Source organism: Xenopus laevis, chromosome 3S (genome assembly GCF_017654675.1).
Source record: "Xenopus laevis strain J_2021 chromosome 3S, Xenopus_laevis_v10.1, whole genome shotgun sequence".
Taxonomy (NCBI): domain Eukaryota; kingdom Metazoa; phylum Chordata; class Amphibia; order Anura; family Pipidae; genus Xenopus; species Xenopus laevis.
The window spans coordinates 16,022,296-16,040,478 of NC_054376.1; the positions used below are offsets into that span (position 1 = coordinate 16,022,296).

Consider the following 18,183-nt stretch of genomic DNA (forward strand, 5'->3'; position numbering starts at 1 on the left):
CATAAGCACCCAGTAACGGGGGAAAAAAATCCCCAGCTGTGCAGATCCAGTCCTACCACCCAGTTCAAAAAGGTACTCGTTGACGGCCCTTTGTTGTTGCAGCAGACGTTCCAACATAAGGAGCGTTGAATTCCAGCGAGTCTGGCTGTCAGAAATCAAACGCCTGACTGGCATGTTGTAGCGCTGCTGAATGTCAGCAAGGCGTGCCATGGCTGTGTAGGAACGTCTGAAATGGGCCGACACCTTTCTGGACTGGGTGAGAACGTCCTGGAATCCTGGGTACTTGGAGACAAAACGTTGGACTATTAAATTTAACACATGTGCCATGCAGGGCACATGTGTTAAATTGCCTAGTCTCAACGCTGCCAACAGATTGCTTCCATTGTCACACACCACTTTTCCGATCTGCAGTTGGTGTGGGGTCAGCCACCGATCGGCCTGTGACTGCAGAGATGACAGGAGTACAGATCCGGTATGGTTTTTGCTTTCCAGGCACGTCATCCCCAAGACAGCGTGACAACGGCGTACCTGGCACGTCGAATAGCCTAGGGGGAGCTGGGGGTGCACAGGTGTGGAGGAGGAGAAGGAGGACCCAGCAGCAGAGTAAGAAGAAGAAGAAGACGAGGTAGAGAGCGATGGAGGAGTAGAGGTGGTGGCAGAACCGCGTGCAATCCGTGGCGGTGACACCAACTCCACTGTTGTTGTTGAGCTACCCATTCCCTGCTTCCCAGCCATTACCAAGTTCACCCAGTGGGCAGTGTAGGTGACATACCTGCCCTGACCATGCTTGGAGGACCATGCGTCAGTAGTCATATGGACCTTTGGCCCAACACTAAGTGACAGAGATGCGGTAACTTGGCTCTGCACATGTTGGTACAGGTGTGGTATTCCCTTTTTAGAAAAAAAATTGCGGCTGGGTACCTTCCACTGCGGTGTCCCAATTGCTACAAATTTGCGGAAGGCCTCAGAGTCCACCAGCTGGTATGGTAAAAGCTGGCGGGCTAAGAGTGCAGACAAGCCAGCTGTCAGACGCCGGGCAAGGGGGTGACAGTCAGACATTGGCTTCTTACGCTCAAACATGGCCTTCACAGAAACTTGGCTGGTGGCAGATGACTGGGAATGGGAACAGGTGGTCAAGGTGGAAGGCGGAGTGGAGGGTGGTTCAGACGGGTCAAGGAGAGCAGAGGTAGAGCAGTAAGATGCTGGACCAGAAGGAGTGTGGCTTTTAGTTTGCCTGTTGCCTTTGAGGTGTTGCTCCCAAAGTGCTTTGTGCTTGCCGCTCATGTGCCTTCGCATAGAAGTTGTACCTATGTGGCTGTTGGGCTTACCAAGGCTCAGTTTCTGACTGCACTCATTGCAAATTACAATGCTTTTGTCAGAGGCACACACATTAAAAAAATCCCACACTGCTGACTTTTTGGAAGTGTGCGATCTGGCGGTAACAGTAGAAGTTGGCGGCATTGGCGGCAATGGCGGGTGCGTTGGCCGGCTGAACACAGGTGCCGATACATGTTGTTGCCCTACTGATCCCTGCGGGCTGTCCTCCCTGCTTCTTCTAAGTCTTATTCTCCTACTGCCTCTCTGACTCTCCGTCTCTCCATCTGAACTACCCTCCTCTTGCTCTCTTCTACTAGGCACCCACAAAACATCAATCTCCTCATCATCATTCTCCTCAGATGCATCAATTTCTTCTGACACATCACAGAAGGAAGCAGCAGCGGGGACCTCCTCCTCATCACTCATTATGTCCATCTCTGTCGTGTTCTCTGCCAGAATTAAATCTGGTGTAAGGTCCTCATCTCCTTCATCTTCTTCTGGCAATAATGGTTGCGCATTACTCAGTTCAAGAAACTCATGGGAAAATAACTCCTCTGACCCCAGTGAAGAAGGGGCACCGGTGGTGGAGGAAGTGTTACGTGGGGTGGCCATAGCAGTGGAGGATGAGGAGGATGTTGTGGTAAAGTTAGAAACGGTAGAGGATGGGGTGTGCTGTGTAAGCCAGTCAACTACCTCTTCAGCATTTTGGGAGTTCAGGGTCATTGGCTTTTTAAAACTGGGCAATTTGCTAGGGCCACAGGATTGCATAGCAGCACGGCCCCTAGCACGGCCTCTGCGTGGCGGCCTGCCTTTGCCTGGCATTATTTTTTAAAAAACAACAACAACAACAAAAACTCAGTTGGTTTTTCTGGAAACGATAATACACACAGCTAGATGGCGGGTTGAAGAAAACAGTGTGCAAATAATGCCTACAAGGTCAACGTATACACTACTACAGCGGTGGATACGGATTACGTAAAATATATGAATGCTGCTTGAAAAAAGTCACTCCGGTGTTTTTTCTGGAGACGGTAATATTATGGATATTTAGACAGAATGTGAACAAGGTCACACAGCTAGATGGCGGGTTGAAGAAAACAGTGTGCAAATAATGCCTACAAGGTCAACGTATACACTACTACAGCGGTGGATACGGATTACGTAAAATATATGAATGCTGCTTGAAAAAAAGTAACTCAAGTGGTTTTTCTAGAGACGATAATATTATCAATATTTAGACAAAATGTGAACAAGCTCACACAGCTAGATGGCGGGTTGAAGAAAACAGTGTGCAAATAATGCCTACAAGGTCAACGTATACACTACTACAGCGGTGGATACGGATTACGTAAAATATATGAATGCTGCTTGAAAAAAGTCACTCCGGTGTTTTTTCTGGAGACGGTAATATTATGGATATTTAGACAGAATGTGAACAAGGTCACACAGCTAGATGGCGGGTTGAAGAAAACAGTGTGCAAATAATGCCTACAAGGTCAACGTATACACTACTACAGCGGTGGATACGGATTACGTAAAATATATGAATGCTGCTTGAAAAAAGTCACTCCGGTGTTTTTTCTGGAGACGGTAATATTATGGATATTTAGACAGAATGTGAACAAGGTCACACAGCTAGATGGCGGGTTGAAGAAAACAGTGTGCAAATAATGCCTACAAGGTCAACGTATACACTACTACAGCGGTGGATACGGATTACGTAAAATATATTATGGCTGCTTGAAAAAAGTCACTCCGGTGTTTTTTCTGGAGACGGTAATATTATGGATATTTAGACAGAATGTGAACAAGGTCACACAGCTAGATGGCGGGTTGAAGAAAACACTGTGCAAATAATGCCTACAAGGTCAACGTATACACTACTACAGCGGTGGATACGGATTACGTAAAATATATTATGGCTGCTTGAAAAAAGTCACTCCGGTGTTTTTTCTGGAGACGGTAATATTATGGATATTTAGACAGAATGTGAACAAGGTCACACAGCTAGATGGCGGGTTGAAGAAAACAGTGTGCAAATAATGCCTACAAGGTCAACGTATACACTACTACAGCGGTGGATACGGATTATGTAAAATATATTATGGCTGCTTGAAAAAAGTAACTCCGGTGTTTTTTCTGGAGACGGTAATATTATGGATATTTAGACAGAATGTGAACAAGGTCACACAGCTAGATGGCGGGTTGAAGAAAACAGTGTGCAAATAATGCCTACAGGGCAAATAATGCCTAAAAGGTCAACTTATACACTACTACAGCGGTAGTAAAATAAAAAAAAGTAAAATAAAAAAAAAATGAATATTAAAAAAAAAAAATTAAAGTTGGTGCTGCTGAACTACTAGGAGCAGCAGATTAGCACACCAGTCCCACTCCCCAACACTGCTAGACTAATAGCACTGGGCTCTTATAGTAGTAGTAGTAGTAGTAGTAAAACAACAAAAAAATAAATAAAAGCAGTCCTTACAAGGACTACTGTTATTGCAGCAGTCAGCAGATGAGATCAGAAGCAGGACAGCTGCCCACTGCAGCTACATACAGAGCACTGCAGTAGAAGGTAGATTACTAGCCAGCAAAGCTACCTAAGCTAAAATGTCCCTCAAACCCCTGCAGACTTCTGTCCCTCCAATAACAGAGCAGTATCAAAACGATTACTAGCCAGCAAACTTTCAACTGTCCCTGAAATCACTAACAGGCAGCAGCTCTCTCCCTACACTATCTCTTCAGCACACACAGGCAGAGTGAAAAAACGCTGCAGGGCTTCGGTTTTTATAGGGAAGGGGAGTGGTCCAGGGGAGAGCTTCCTGATTGGCTGCCATGTACCTGCTGGTCTGGGGTGAGAGGGCAAAAAAAAACGCCAACAATGGCGAACCCAAAATGGCGAACGTCGCGCGACGTTCGCGAACTTCCGGCGAGCGCGAACACCCGATGTTCGCGCGAACAAGTTTGCCGGCGAACAGTTCGCGACATCTCTATTGGGCTTCTCTCTCAGCACCACCTCAGCCACCTCTATAGCCACACAGCATGTGGTCTCAGCACTCTCCATGGCTTCCTCACAGCCTGCAGCACTTCCTTCCTGGCTCCCAGCATGCCTCAGAACTGCCACTTCTCACAGCAGAACTGCAACTCTCTGAAGCAACTTGGGCTTGTACATACAGGGTATTCACTTGCTTGGGAGATGGAACACTGCATGTAGAGGTACCTTCGCCTTCCTTGCTGTCACTTGCCATGGCCACCACCTCCTTGCGCACCTAAAAATTTTCAACTGCTGCGGCCAAACCGGGAAGAGAAACCTTCACTTACTGGTTCCTCATTTGTAACAATGCAGCTGTTAGGGAGCTGCTATCTGGTTACCTTCCCATTGTTCTGTTGTTCTAATTTGTTACAGTAGGCAAAAAGTATGTTCAGCTCCAGCCCCATTTACTTCTATCACATTGAACAAGTGTTTGGAGAGGGTCAATTAGTAAGCTGAACTGAAACACAGGCTGGACAGATGGCTGTCAAACAGGAACACACCTGTACTATGGCATAGGCAAGTAACAAGGCAAGGCAGAAGGTACATACTAGCCCATGATGAGACTGGGTCTACTTGAACTCACCAGAGAACATAACATCCAGGAAGTGGCATAACTACAGTGCATAAGGCAGCCACACAAAAAAATGTTCAGAGGGGCCTGGAGCACAATGCAGCACCCTACTCCACACCTGCTCCCTTGATCCCCTCACCAGCCCTCTCTGCAAGCTCCCTCCCTGTGTGAGCTACCCTTGCATCTCGAATAATAGCCAGGGATAGAGGAAGCAGACCATGTGGGTCCCCCCCCCATGACCAGGACCGCCTTTAGAAATCTCAGGGCCCCGTACAACAAAATTTCCTGGGCCCCCTGGGCTGCGCCCACTGCAAGCCCCACCCACAGGTCCGCCCTTCCCACCACACAGTAAAAAAACAAAAAAAATATTGGTGGCTAGGGTTCCCACATGTTAATAAAAAATAAAAAGATATTGGTGGTCAGGGCCCCCCATAAAAAAACATTTGTGACCAGGCCCCCCCATTCAAAAAGATCGGTGGCTAGGACCCCACATGAGAAATAAAAATTGGTGGCCAGGGCCCTCCCCCACATTATAAGAAAATTGGTGGCCAGGGCCCCTTAAACGTCCATGCCTTCTTGAAGTCAGCAGCTCTCAGAAAGATGGGGGGCCCGGCTAATCAAGTAAGTGTGGCGTGGCCGGGGCCGCCCTTACCCTTGGGGCCCCCTACAACTCTCCCCCCTGTCCCCCCCTGATGGCTGCTCTGCCCATGACTGCAGGGTCTGCTTCCTCTATATGTATGCAACTGCATCTAGGGGCTCATAACAAAAAGATGGAAACAATGACAAAAAATATAGGTGCTCTACCCTGGTAAAAAAAAGAGTAATAAGGGTCAGACTGGGCCAGTGCAGGACACCAGGAAAAAACACAGTGGTCCTCTGCCCTTGTTGAACCTGCCAACCTAGACCCGCTTCCCGACTGAAATCGTGTGCGATGCCCCCTGAACTTGGCCCGGGGGTGTGTGGGGGCCCCTGCAGTGGCAGCCCTGCTTGGCCAGGACCCCCCAGTCCAACGCTGAGTGTAATTGCTTGGCCACATACAAGGGCTAACAAGCTCAAATCCTCAGTGGGCCATCAGCGAATCCTCTACCACACTAAAGTAATTGTGCTATGGCCAAATTTAGTCCTGGCCCCCCAGCCTGGGCATGATGACATAGACTTAACTGTGCCAGCCAAATGAAGCACATCTTCACATTTACTATCAAAATTCAGTTTTAAATGCTAAGAATTTCATAGTGACCAGTGGCACTTGTGGGTCTGCTGCTGCCTCATTTTTTTTTTTTTTACCATGACATATTGATACCAATATTACATTACTGGCATTCAAAAAATCTGGTTGCAAGGTATACTGATAGGAGGTTATTTACTAAAATCCCAAAAATTCTCACTATTTTCATAAAAACACTTCAACCAAACTCCCGTGCACATTTTTACCTTATTTAATAATAAAATAACTCAAAAGTCTAAAAAAAAATAGTCAAAATAAATCTGAATTGTACGATTTTTTCGGATTTGACCCAGCGCAGATGATAATAACTTCTACATGATCTCTGCAGTTTTAAGATGGAGTACTTTTTTATTCTGACTTTTAACAGCATGTGATTAATAAATCACAAATATATATATATATTTTTTCTATTAAAAATTTGTGTTTTTTTCTCTTTAAAACTCTGACCAGAAAAAAAAATCGGAGTTTAATAAATAACCCCCATAGTGTATATGTATGAAACATGCAGATTCCTGCTGAATAACCACAAAAATTTCTTAATAAGATTTTTCTTTTTCTCCTGTAAATTTAGGGGGCCATTTTGACTACAATGCTGGCAACTCGGAATTTCTCAGGTAGGTTTCTCAGGCAGTTAACAAGATTTTGCAATCATAGGAATGAGCTCTTGTCTTTTAAAATATCATGCACTTAACATTCTTTATCAAAATCTGTCATGGTTTGGATCATATTTACTTATAGCCAATTAAGGAGGTAATGAATCAGACTCCCCGGCTCTTTTTAAATCTGAATGTGGCACACAGGTAAAAAAAAGGTACCCCCCACTCTAATGTATAGTTAAAAAAAAGTGAAAAATGTTGCTCCAAAAAACACCCATTGACTTCAGTGCTGCCAGATTTACAAAGATCGGTTTGGATTCACATTGGAGGGTTTGTTTGGCTTTTTAAAGCAGTTGCTGCATTTAGAGATTTGGGGAAAGTGTCAGAAAAGTTTTTTGTGCAATATTGTTTTAAGAATACAACCCTGATGTTGCTACACTAGAGCTCCCAGCACACCTCAACCTTCATTTGAAGGTTAAGGCATGCTGTAGTGGTAGTAGGTTTACTACCCCTTTAAATTATGTTGTTCACTTGATAATGGCATGATATAATAAGATCATTAACCCAATAAACCATTATAGTTATTTACTGATCTACCTTCCTTTCAAATGGGGTTCACGATTTTATTGTTATTGTTACTTTTCATTACTTCTCTTTCTTTTCAGGCCCTCTCCTATTCCTCTTCCAGTCTCTTATTCCAATCATTGGTTGCTAAGGTGAATAGGACACTAGCCACAGGTAGCCCCTGAAATTCCAGACTGAATAGCTGCTGCACAAAAGGCAAAATAATTTTAAAAACCATAGTAAATAAAGACAAATTGCAAATAATATTCTCAATATTACTGCCTATCATGCAAAAAGTTATTTTATTTTAAAAAGTTATTTTAAAGGAGAACTACCCCTTAAAGCATATTATAGGTATCAATATTAGTCATTAAAGCTAATGTATCATTTTTACAGAATCACCAAAACAGAACCAGCTGTAAAAGTTCAGTAACACCAGTGTCACTTGGCCAGCTGCTGTAAACCCATTTTGTGTGTCTACTGACAGGAACAAATGGGACTGATTTTTTGCTCAAAAATCTGCGATGTGTGTGGTGACAGGCTAATCCAATGCCTGACTGTTCATATTAGCTAAGACAAGGAAGACAAAACAAGTGGCTTTATCCAAGGATCAACTCCAAATTACAGCAATACAAGCAAAGGCTTTCTATCTCACTGGATAGAATTTATTTTAATGGCACTTTGCATCCATTCATTTAGACAAATTATCAGCAGCCAGAACATTTTATCCTCAATGGTTTTATCAGTTATTTCCCATGCAAAGAGAGTCCAAGAGCCTTCTAAGGCATTATAACTTGTGATTGACAGACAATAAACATACACCATTGTTTGCCTAAATTATTAAGACTAATGTTACCTATGCACTGATTGGCTGTTGTGATTAACTGCATCTAATAAATACAGATATTGCAGATATTCTTTTGTACATAGATCTTGTAGTTTAACTACAGTGTTCATCTATAGGGTTGGAGGTTGCCTATTCTGGCTCTTTGAAGAATGTCTTTATTATGTTAATACGGCATGAAACAACAATGAGCTATAGTACAGTAAGCTCTTCAATTGACTATGCAGTCTGTATGAGGATAAATAGTTGGAAGGAAAAGCCTAATTAGATAAAGGCTATATTTTTCTTTTACTTGCCTCTTGGAGGGCTTCCTGAATGCAGTTGAGGAACCTGCTGAATCAGACTTTAGCTTTGTATGAGTCAGTGGAAAAGGCATTGGAGGACAACTGTTTATCATGCACTTGTGCAGCTGTCTTCAGAAAATCTTTGCTTCAAATGACCACAGAAATGATTGGTCTAAAATTAGAGAAGGATAGGACAGAGTGAAAGAGAGAGAGAGAGAGAGAGAGAGAGCAAGCGAGGTGGAACTGCAGGGAAAGAGAATTAGCAGATTAGACAGAAGAAGATACAGTCTCCTAATGAACAGAACCAAGTGACACAAGGGACGTCAGAGTGACTTCTCAGGAGTGTCAGTGGATGTGATTAAAGGCTACCAGAACAAGTGAAATGCAATCTGTGCAAGGAGCAGAACAAGAATAACTAATACTAAAGATAAGGGCCAGGAAAGTAGATAAGAAACAGAAAACTATATTTGTATAGGGCACTAAAGAGACACAGTTTGGTAGGGAACATCATTCAATGAAAAAGACTGGACTGTGGATTTAGGGAGCATTACACCTGTCAACTAGTCATTTGATATTTCCTTTTGGATGTGCTAAACCTCATTAATGCAGGGAGGGTGCATCTCACGTTATAGCTAGTTCTTGGATAATTCCATCTTTGCTCCTCACTATGCTGCTCCTCACATTATGTGTTCTGGTGGTTCCTGGCCTGGTTCTTCTTACCGCCTACCTTCTCTTCCTAGGGGGCAAGAGTGGAAGCAACAAGAAGAATGACGGAGTCAAGGTAAGAAGATGCACTTTGGAATAATAATAATAATGTATTGAAATGTAACAAGAATACAGGAGCAGGGATATAAACCTTTTCTCCTTTCAGCTCTCATGAACTAAGTCTCCCAGCATGCTCAGCTGGCCATTGGATGCTGAGACCGGTAGTGCTGAAGTTTTCCATTCCTGTTAAAACTACAGCAAAAAAATTATAGAAAATATTTCATTTCTTTATCAAAATGTTCTGCTTGAATGCTCTCTGGCACATTGGCAGCCATTTCACTCCTTATTTTCTGAATACATTCCCAGTTGGCAAAAATACCAGAGGTGCTGATAGAAAAAGGCTGCAAAGAGATACTGTTTTCCCTACATGCTAAATAACAATGAAATGGCCTGGTTTAAAAGATGTTTTTGTAAGTAGGTAAACATTGTATCTTAGATACTCATTTGAAGTAATATTTTGCCCCTGTTTGTGCTATTTCTGTCCCAGCAAACAGAGGTTTTAAAATAAGTTTAGGTGCATCCTTGTTATATCTACTGCATTTAGATGAATATTTAATAATTGTTTTAGACAGTGGTTTGCTAGACAGTAGTTTGCAAGACAGTAGTTTATTTTTCATACAGCACTATTGGCTGCAAATATTATACCCAGTGATATACATAAAATACTATGCTTGTAGAAGTTGCGTTTAAATAGGCTAATTTCCCTAAAGCCTCATGCACACATTTTGCACTGGTCAATGGTGATTTATATTTTACTACTCTTAACATTGCATTATTATAGTAGCATGGGATAAGTTACATTATTTAGGTTACTGGCCACCGTGATGGGATTTACTGCACCCCTTTTCCTTACAGGCTCACATGAAATTCAGATGTATATCAATTTTATGTAAAATGTTTATTCTAATTTACAATAAAAAAGCCCCTAAGAAACCTGACATTTTCATTGATCTTAGGGCTCAGGGCCACTATTACCTTTATGGCACAAAGCTACTGTGTCACTTCCTATATGCTTATGGTCCCTGTATGCAACTTAGCTAAAACCTGGTGTTGCCTCTTATGTGACATAACACTGCAGGCCAAAGCAATGCAAGCTTGGTTCTTTCTGCTTTCTTCAGATCACCCAGACATGTGGTGCTTGAGTTGGCAGCAGCAGTTACAGGCCAATAGCAAAGCTACTATATGTAGTTACATATTAAGTGAGATTGAAAAACACACCAACAAGCTAATGCAGTGGAAGGCAATAACCATAATATGGGTGTAATGTAATCCATCTGTATGTTCCATTTCCTGCACAAAAAAAGGCATCAAATTCACTCTGACCTGGAAAGCAATTTTTGGATTATGTGTATGAATACATATTGCTTGTGCCAGATTAAAATCCAGCTAAAGGTGCAGAGGGCAGCACCAGGGGATGCAAGTGGTAAAAACAGGGCCTCCATCCCCTGCTGTTTCCTAACCCCTAATGTCTCTTAATTTTCTTCTAGAGCAGACCTTAATATATTAGTGTCTCTTTTCATGCTATAATATGGTGTGCAGCGAAGCTTGAGCCATATATGTTCTATGCCGCTATCTGCTGTAATTTTTTAAAATCATCCACCAAGGAGGAGCCCAGAGCCCATTGCCCTGTTCTCCCTGGTTTCTCTCAGCGCGCCCCATGGTGGTCCTTACCCCAGGTTTCTGCACAAGCCAAACTGTATGATCACAGCCTGCTAGCCTGGGAATAGCCCCTACCCTCTGGCACTTTCTCTGTCCTGCCGCATTCCACCATTAAAAAAGAGGGGACTTCTAAACTAGATTATGGTACACACTCTTTTTTGGTGTGCAGTGAAGCTTATACCACAATGCAGTGTCTATGAATGCAGAAACAACAAGAAGGAACATTTGTTTCCTCAATGCTGTACTGATGTTTTGCTTTTTAAGGCTGATGGTGCATGGCAAATTTTCATTGGTAGACAAACACTGCAATCCTACAAAGGATATTAATTTTAATGGAAACCACTCAAATACATGTTTTCTAGCCAAAATCTCATTTTAATTGATACTAATGCCAGGCTCCAACGCTGAGTTCAGGTACTTCTTTGTTGGCTGAAAAAGACCAGGCTGAGAATACAGGTGAGTTCCTGAATAGATAAGGCAGAAATAAGCTTAAGTTTCTATTATCAGCGCAAGATGGAAAAATATAGTTTAGATTATGGTGAAAAGGGTTGTTTACATTTAAATGAACTTTTAGTATGATGCAGATATCAATATTCTGAGTTATTTAGCTTTATATTCAGCAGACTGGACTATGTATAGGAGAGACCTGAAAAAAAATATGAGTAATATATTTGTAGCCTTCCAGAGCATTTTTTATGGGGTCTGTGACCCTCATATGAAGGCTGGAAAGAGTGAGAAAGACACATTCAAAAGTTGCATAGAAATAGCCATTCTATTATATTTTTAAAGTTGACTTAAAGGTGAACCACCCCTTTGAAGCTTCTGCTTAGCACTAAATATATTAACCTATTTTACCAGACAGTGAGTGTGCCTAAGCTGTGTGTTTTTAGATGAAAACATGTTAAAAATAATGTATTTGGGAGTCAGTTTTTATACCCTGCACAAACAACAGGAGCTGCTTCCAGTGACTCATATACACCATTCCCAAGAGTCGTGACATTTTACATCAGGTTTTTTCTGATTCCTGGGATATATGCCAAATCCAATGGGACTGGAGGTCAGGGGGGAGTTTCTAATGGTCCGTGTAGAATACGGAGTCACTTTTTATAGAACCTATGTGTGCGGACTGAGGCCAAAGTGACACATCACACAATGGTCGTCTCAGACTGGGACAGCAATAGCAGCAACCAACACTTGTGCACTTACAAAGTAGGAATTTCCTTTACTAGAGCTGGCTAAACATATGTCCCACATTCCTTTATCCTTATAAGCCAATGCCTGCTCAAAATAGCCTCAGTTTCATCAACAGATATAAAGTGCATTATGTATAACAGGAAACACACTGGATCAGAGAAGCTAAAAGTAGGGTCTGGTAAAAATGTAAATTTGCCTCTTACTCTCATAGCTAGTTACGATCAGTTGACTAATACCTCTTTAGAAAATGGAAATATTAAATATATATTTAACAATAATATCGGGCTGTTTGCCATCTACAAATAAAATATTTTTTTGCAATAAAAGTCCTATAAACTCCACTAAAGTGCTCATCTTTGCACGAGAAAAGAATACATTCTATATCTGTGTAAAAATAACAAATAAAAAAAACAAACAAATACAAAAAGTATTGTAGAAGTGATACCTATATTGGCTAACAAGCACCAAGACCTCTTCATCAGGCAAAAAGTCAGAATTTTTCGCATTTTTGCCTGAAAACCCCGGATTTTCAGGCTAATTCCAGCGCAGACCACAGAAACTTCCAAATAGTATAGGGACCTCTCGCACTTAGGTTATATACAACCTCGGGTAGGTTTGAGATGACAGAATTTTAGGATTCTGACTTTTTCAATCCTCTGGGTCTTCTTATAAATACCTATAGTTGTGCACTACTCAGTCCTTCCTGCCTCCCATTCCAGACCAGGACCCTCAGCACCCTGACTCAATAGGTTCAGCGCCCTTGTGTCACACATATGTCAGTCTTGCACCAAACCCCATAGATAATGGAAACCAGACTTGCATAACTTTCAGCACAATCACATCCAATTTATGGGAAAGTGCGAGCACAATAGTGACTAAAACAACACTGGAATTGTGGGATGGGGGGATTACTGTATTATGGGAAGCAAACATAGTGATTGCTCTGCGAATTTCACTTTTTCACATTTTTTGTCACTGCTTGTGAACAGAAATGAGCCCTCATGTTTGCCATTGCCCTTAAAGGAGTTCTTAAACCCCCAATAATAAAAACAATTACCCTACAAAATCCCTCTTCTCTGCTTCCCCCCGCATAGGTGATTACCCCTAAAAGTGCCCCAATTCATTACTCATGACATGGGCACCATCTTCCAAAGACCTGGAAGATGGTGCCCATGAGCCCCGCTGGCTTACACTGCACCTATACTTAAAGGAATAGTTCAGTGTGAAAATAAAAACTGTGTAAATAGATAGGCTGTGCAAAATAAAAAATGTTTCTAATATAGTTAGTTATCCAAAAATGTCATGTATAAAGGCTGGAGTGACTTTATGTCTTATATAATAGCCAGAACACTACTTCCTGCTTTTCAGCTCTATAACTCTGAGCTAGTCAGCGACTTGAAGGGGGGCCACATGGGACATAACTGTTCAGTGAGTTTGCAATTGATCCTCAGCATTCAGCTCAGATTCAAAAGCAACAGATATGACTCATGTGCCCCCCTTCAAGTCTCTGATTGGTTACTGCCTAGTAACCAGGGTAACCAGTCAGTGTAAACCAAAAGAGCTGAAAAGCAGAGAGTTCTGGCTATTATGTTACACATCCAGTCACTCCAGCCTTTATACATTACATTTTTGCCTAACTAACTATATTAGAAACATTTTTTATTTTGCACAGACTATCTATTTACCCAGTTTTTGTTTTACACTGAACAATTCCTTTAAGTAATGTCTTAGGGGCACTTTCAGGGGTTATCACCTATGGGTAAAGCAGGGACTGGGGAGGACTATGTAGGGTGGTGGGTAGGGGGTTTTAATATAGTTCTCCTTTAAGGGTCAAATCTGCTTCTGACTCATATGTTATTGGCTCAGAATTTTCATTATTTTATGGAACTCTTGAAAATGGAATCATTTTAAATCCTTTCCGTATGCAGTCCACAACTATTGAATGTGATCCAAAACTTTATAGAGGTCAGGAGAATCAACCATAATACCCAGCTGTTCTTCAGATGGGAGAGCCTCAGTTTGCTGGAGTAAAGAATGGCGTCCTAAAAGTAGGCAAGGTATCAGGATGTGTTGAGTTAATTTTTCAATTGGTTAATGTATAAGCATATTGCAATTGATAGCCATCAAACCTGCACACCTCTGCTGATCTGGTGAACTACTACTACCCACTTTTAACCTTGATGTTTTTTCTAATACTCTTACCAATGCTCATATATACAGTATGTGTATGTATATATATATATATATATATATATAGATATATATATATATATAGATATATATATATATATATATATATATATATATATATATATATATATATATATATATATATGTATAGATAAATATATATATATATATATATATATATATATATATATATATATATATATATATATATATATATATATATATATATATATACATATATGTTGGTTTTTGGAGCTATTGCATTTTGCTTCAAAGAGGTAATTTTAGGGCTCAGTGAGCAATGCAGTGAGCAAAGTGCTTTTTCATATGCAGGCTCCATGTTTTTTTTCACATAATGCACCGTTTGTTCCTCTGAATTCCTGAATCATTGCATTGAATCTGATGCAACTGTATTGCCTCTGACTCTTACGAGCTGCATCTGTGTCCGATTTGTCAAAACAGACGCAATTGTGAGTGTGCTTTGCCATTAACTGGACGCAAATTCGGCCTGGCATCATTTCCGTTTAAAGCTAGCAATATTTGGAAAGAGAATTTCTTGTTTGACCTCCAGGCCAATGGTAAGGTTTTTTAGAAAGAATGAATGCCTTAAGCAGGCTTCAGGTTTTTGGACCTACCTGATATCTAGCCAGATATTAGTTAGGTAACATGTAGTTTCGCATTCATACACAAAATAAGATGCCTACTTAATCTAGATGCTGATGTTGGCCCCTGTTGATGATGAGTCTCTTCTCAGTCTGTAAAAAAACTTGACAACATTTCTCTTCTATAAGGATTTTTATCTACAAAGTGAATTCAATAAAAAAATAAACCAGCAATGTCAACATGAAATATATTTAAGGCAAGTGTGAAATGTAGTTCAGATTTTTCCTTAAGTCTCACTTACATCAGGGAGCAAATCGGTCTGTATGTTCCACCAACTCAGTAAAGGCACCGGATTCACTGACTCGGAGTAACACATATTCAGAGATTTTTTTGGTTCATCAGACGCATTGCAACTTAATAAAAAATCTTTTTGAAGATGTGGACATGTGCATCAGAGCTGTATTATATAATGTTCCCTCTCCATACTCCACATTGTGTTTCATTTCTCTGTTAATTGTGCACGTGTCAATTAGCTGCTATTTCCGCCTTTAACCTTGTATGCATGTTTAATAGGAAACAGGTCTAAATGAGTACTATGAGCCACCAGGGGCGAATATGGTCTTTCCAACATTAAAGCATAAAGAATTTTAAGAAAAAGTGGGTTCTCCCTTAGAATCCCTTCAATATCTATATTATTTTGCAATTGCTGTTTTTTTTGTTTTTTTTTTTAAACTGTGAAGCAAATCATTTGCCTAACTAGCTTCTTTTTTTCCCTTGAAAATGTCTACAACATTTTACGCCTAAAAAGCTTCAATCCAGCACATCATATTATAAATATGGATATTATTTCATGTCTATGGGTTTGCTGACCTGCGCTATTCATATGAAATAATTTGTTATTAAAGAAACTTACACCACTCCTTGTCAACTACATCTCCCAGCATGTGGAGGGGGAGATGTTCCCAACAACTGGAGGACTGCCAGTCTTATGTACTGGTGCATCTTTCAATAAATAACATCTATGCTCCCTTTTTATTCTGGATATGTATGTTTGTGTGTATGTCACTCTGTATTTGTTATATTATAGTCTTACTATTTTGAGCATTAGCTTGAATGTTTGATTGCATTCTTAATTTATGAGTGTCTCTCTTTGCCCCTTCTTCTTCCTGTAGGGCAATGGCACAATGACAATGACCTCCATGAGCTTGACACAATTCCCTTTACTCTTGTAATTTGTCTGTGAGTGCTTGTGTCACCACTAGTCAAGAAAATATTATTAGCAATAAAACAAGTGCATTGGAACTTTGGTGCCACAGTTATAGGCAATTTAAAAAGAAGGCACCCAACATTCCACTGCCTTTAATATATTATGTGCCTCCGGGGCTAGATTATTTCTTCTATGCTGGATATGTCCTATACTTTTCGCCATAGTGGTATTGTCAAATAAGTTAAAGCGACCACTTATTACCATTCTGTAATGTTATTAATCAGTTAACTCTGATATAAAAAGTGTAGCAGGGCTTTTTATTTGTGTTCAGTAGTTTTTTGTAAAAATGGGTTAAATAGCAGATCTTCAGCTATTTCCTTAACCATATTATTGCTCTAATTATTTTATTTGAGGTGCCACTGGACAAAGGTGGCCACAGACCAGCTGACCTTCATTGTATCTGATCAATGGGCCCTGCGAGTTGTGGCTCCTCTTAAAACCGTTGATGCACTGTACAACCAAATCAATTGTGATCCAATAGAATCACAGTATAGTCTGTCAAAAAGATCCCCCAAGGTAACATAAAGGTGGCCATAATAGAATTTGAGCTGCGTGAACTGAAATTTTATCAGCCAGTGCACTATGAAAACATAGGGTTGCCATCTCATCTGTATTTTTCTAAAAATAAAATAAAGTCATGGTGCATCTCAAGATGAAGTTTTCATTTTAAACAGATTCAATTCCATTGCAGAATGGTCTGCTGAAACAAGATGACAATATGCCTGTTGGGGAAGTATGATTGAAATTAGGGAAACTACCCAATTAAATATAAACCAATATTATCTAAAGCCAGTGTTAGAATGAGTTAAAACCCAACAGGACAAAGTTAAAAACATTGTTGCATTCTGCTGTGTTTTTTCCCTGACAATTCAGTTTGTTTTTGTGCCCAGCACTTCTGCTTGCTGTAGTAAATGATGACCCAAGAGTCTAAATGACCCTTGATATCACCATTTAAGACTGCCTTCATTTGTCACATAATATTCCAAAGCATTGTGGTGTATTTAGGCCAACAAATGTTTTCCAAAAAAACATTTGAAATAAAAAAAAGCTCTAGTCACAATTTCATCCATGAAGCCTGACCAGGAAATCTATGCAGGCACTCATGAGCCACATAGACATATAGATGATAATATTTTCAGATTGTGCAGTGGTGGTAGGTGTTGGGAAAACTTCAATGACTCACTTACCCTTGGTGAGTTCACCAACAGGCCGCAGTGTGAATACTGCTTCCTGAGGGAGTCTATGAGCACATATCCATATGCTTCTAGCTACATGTGCCCGCTTTTTTTCTCCATCAATTGCTATTCTTGTTGCTTTTAGCTCTTTTCTCAATCTAACTGGTGTTCTGTGTGTGTGTTGTTCTCTATGTTTACAGCTGTCTGTACTGCTGCTGCTGTCTGTGCTACTGCTTGTGGTCAGTGTGCTGTCCCCTGTGCTTCTCCCTATGGTCACTGTGCTGCTGGCTGCATGTCTCACTCTTCCTCCTATCTGTTCTCCTTGTTTTTCCAGAAAAGAAAGTCAAGTTCCAGTGTCCAGTTGATGGTGAGTCTTTGTTTTGTCTTTTTCAGTGCTGGTTCCTCTGCGTCCCATAGAGGAATAGAGCCTGTTCAGTCTGGCACAGAAGCACAGGGATACACAGAGCCCCCATGTTGTACCATATGTTTTGGCAAGAGCCAGTCAATGGCTATTATTTTATAAATTGTCCTTCTGTCTATTTTGTATCTGATCCAAACTGTATAGGGAGATGATCACTCCTTAGTGGCAGTATCCAATTTGGTGTTTGCTTTTAGGGTAAAGTACACTAGACCCAACTGTTGATTGGCTTGCTAGAGATTACTGGACTATGGCATAACTTGGCTCATATGTCTGATTAATAAAGCATAAAATCATACAATTACACAAAACAGATTAAAAACCTCAGTAAATACTTTGAAAACCCAGTATATGAGTCTTCCGTATTTTTAGGGGGTTATTTATTAAAGTCCAATTTTTTTCTGGTTGGACTTTTAAAGAGAAAAAAAAACAGTTTTTGTAGAAACAAAACTCGAATTTTTCAAAATTTGGTAAATC

At 40.7% G+C, this 18,183-nt stretch overlaps 1 protein-coding gene across 6 annotated transcripts in view; it reads left to right on the forward strand.

Moving 5' to 3' along the window:
• Positions 1-18,183, forward strand: part of LOC108712641 (calcium/calmodulin-dependent protein kinase type II subunit alpha) — a 120,350-nt gene that overhangs the window by 83,825 nt on the left and 18,342 nt on the right. For 4 of the 6 annotated variants that reach the window (XM_041588033.1, XM_041588034.1, XM_018254956.2 and 1 more), the window contains exons 12-13: positions 6,719-6,761; positions 9,176-9,216. In XM_041588033.1, the coding sequence (XP_041443967.1) occupies positions 6,719-6,761; positions 9,176-9,216 (84 nt within the window). Of the gene's footprint in view, positions 1-6,718; positions 6,762-9,175; positions 9,217-17,622; positions 17,656-18,183 lie in introns of all 6 variants that reach the window. The other 2 variants (XM_018254955.2, XM_018254957.2) reach the window with 1 other exon arrangement.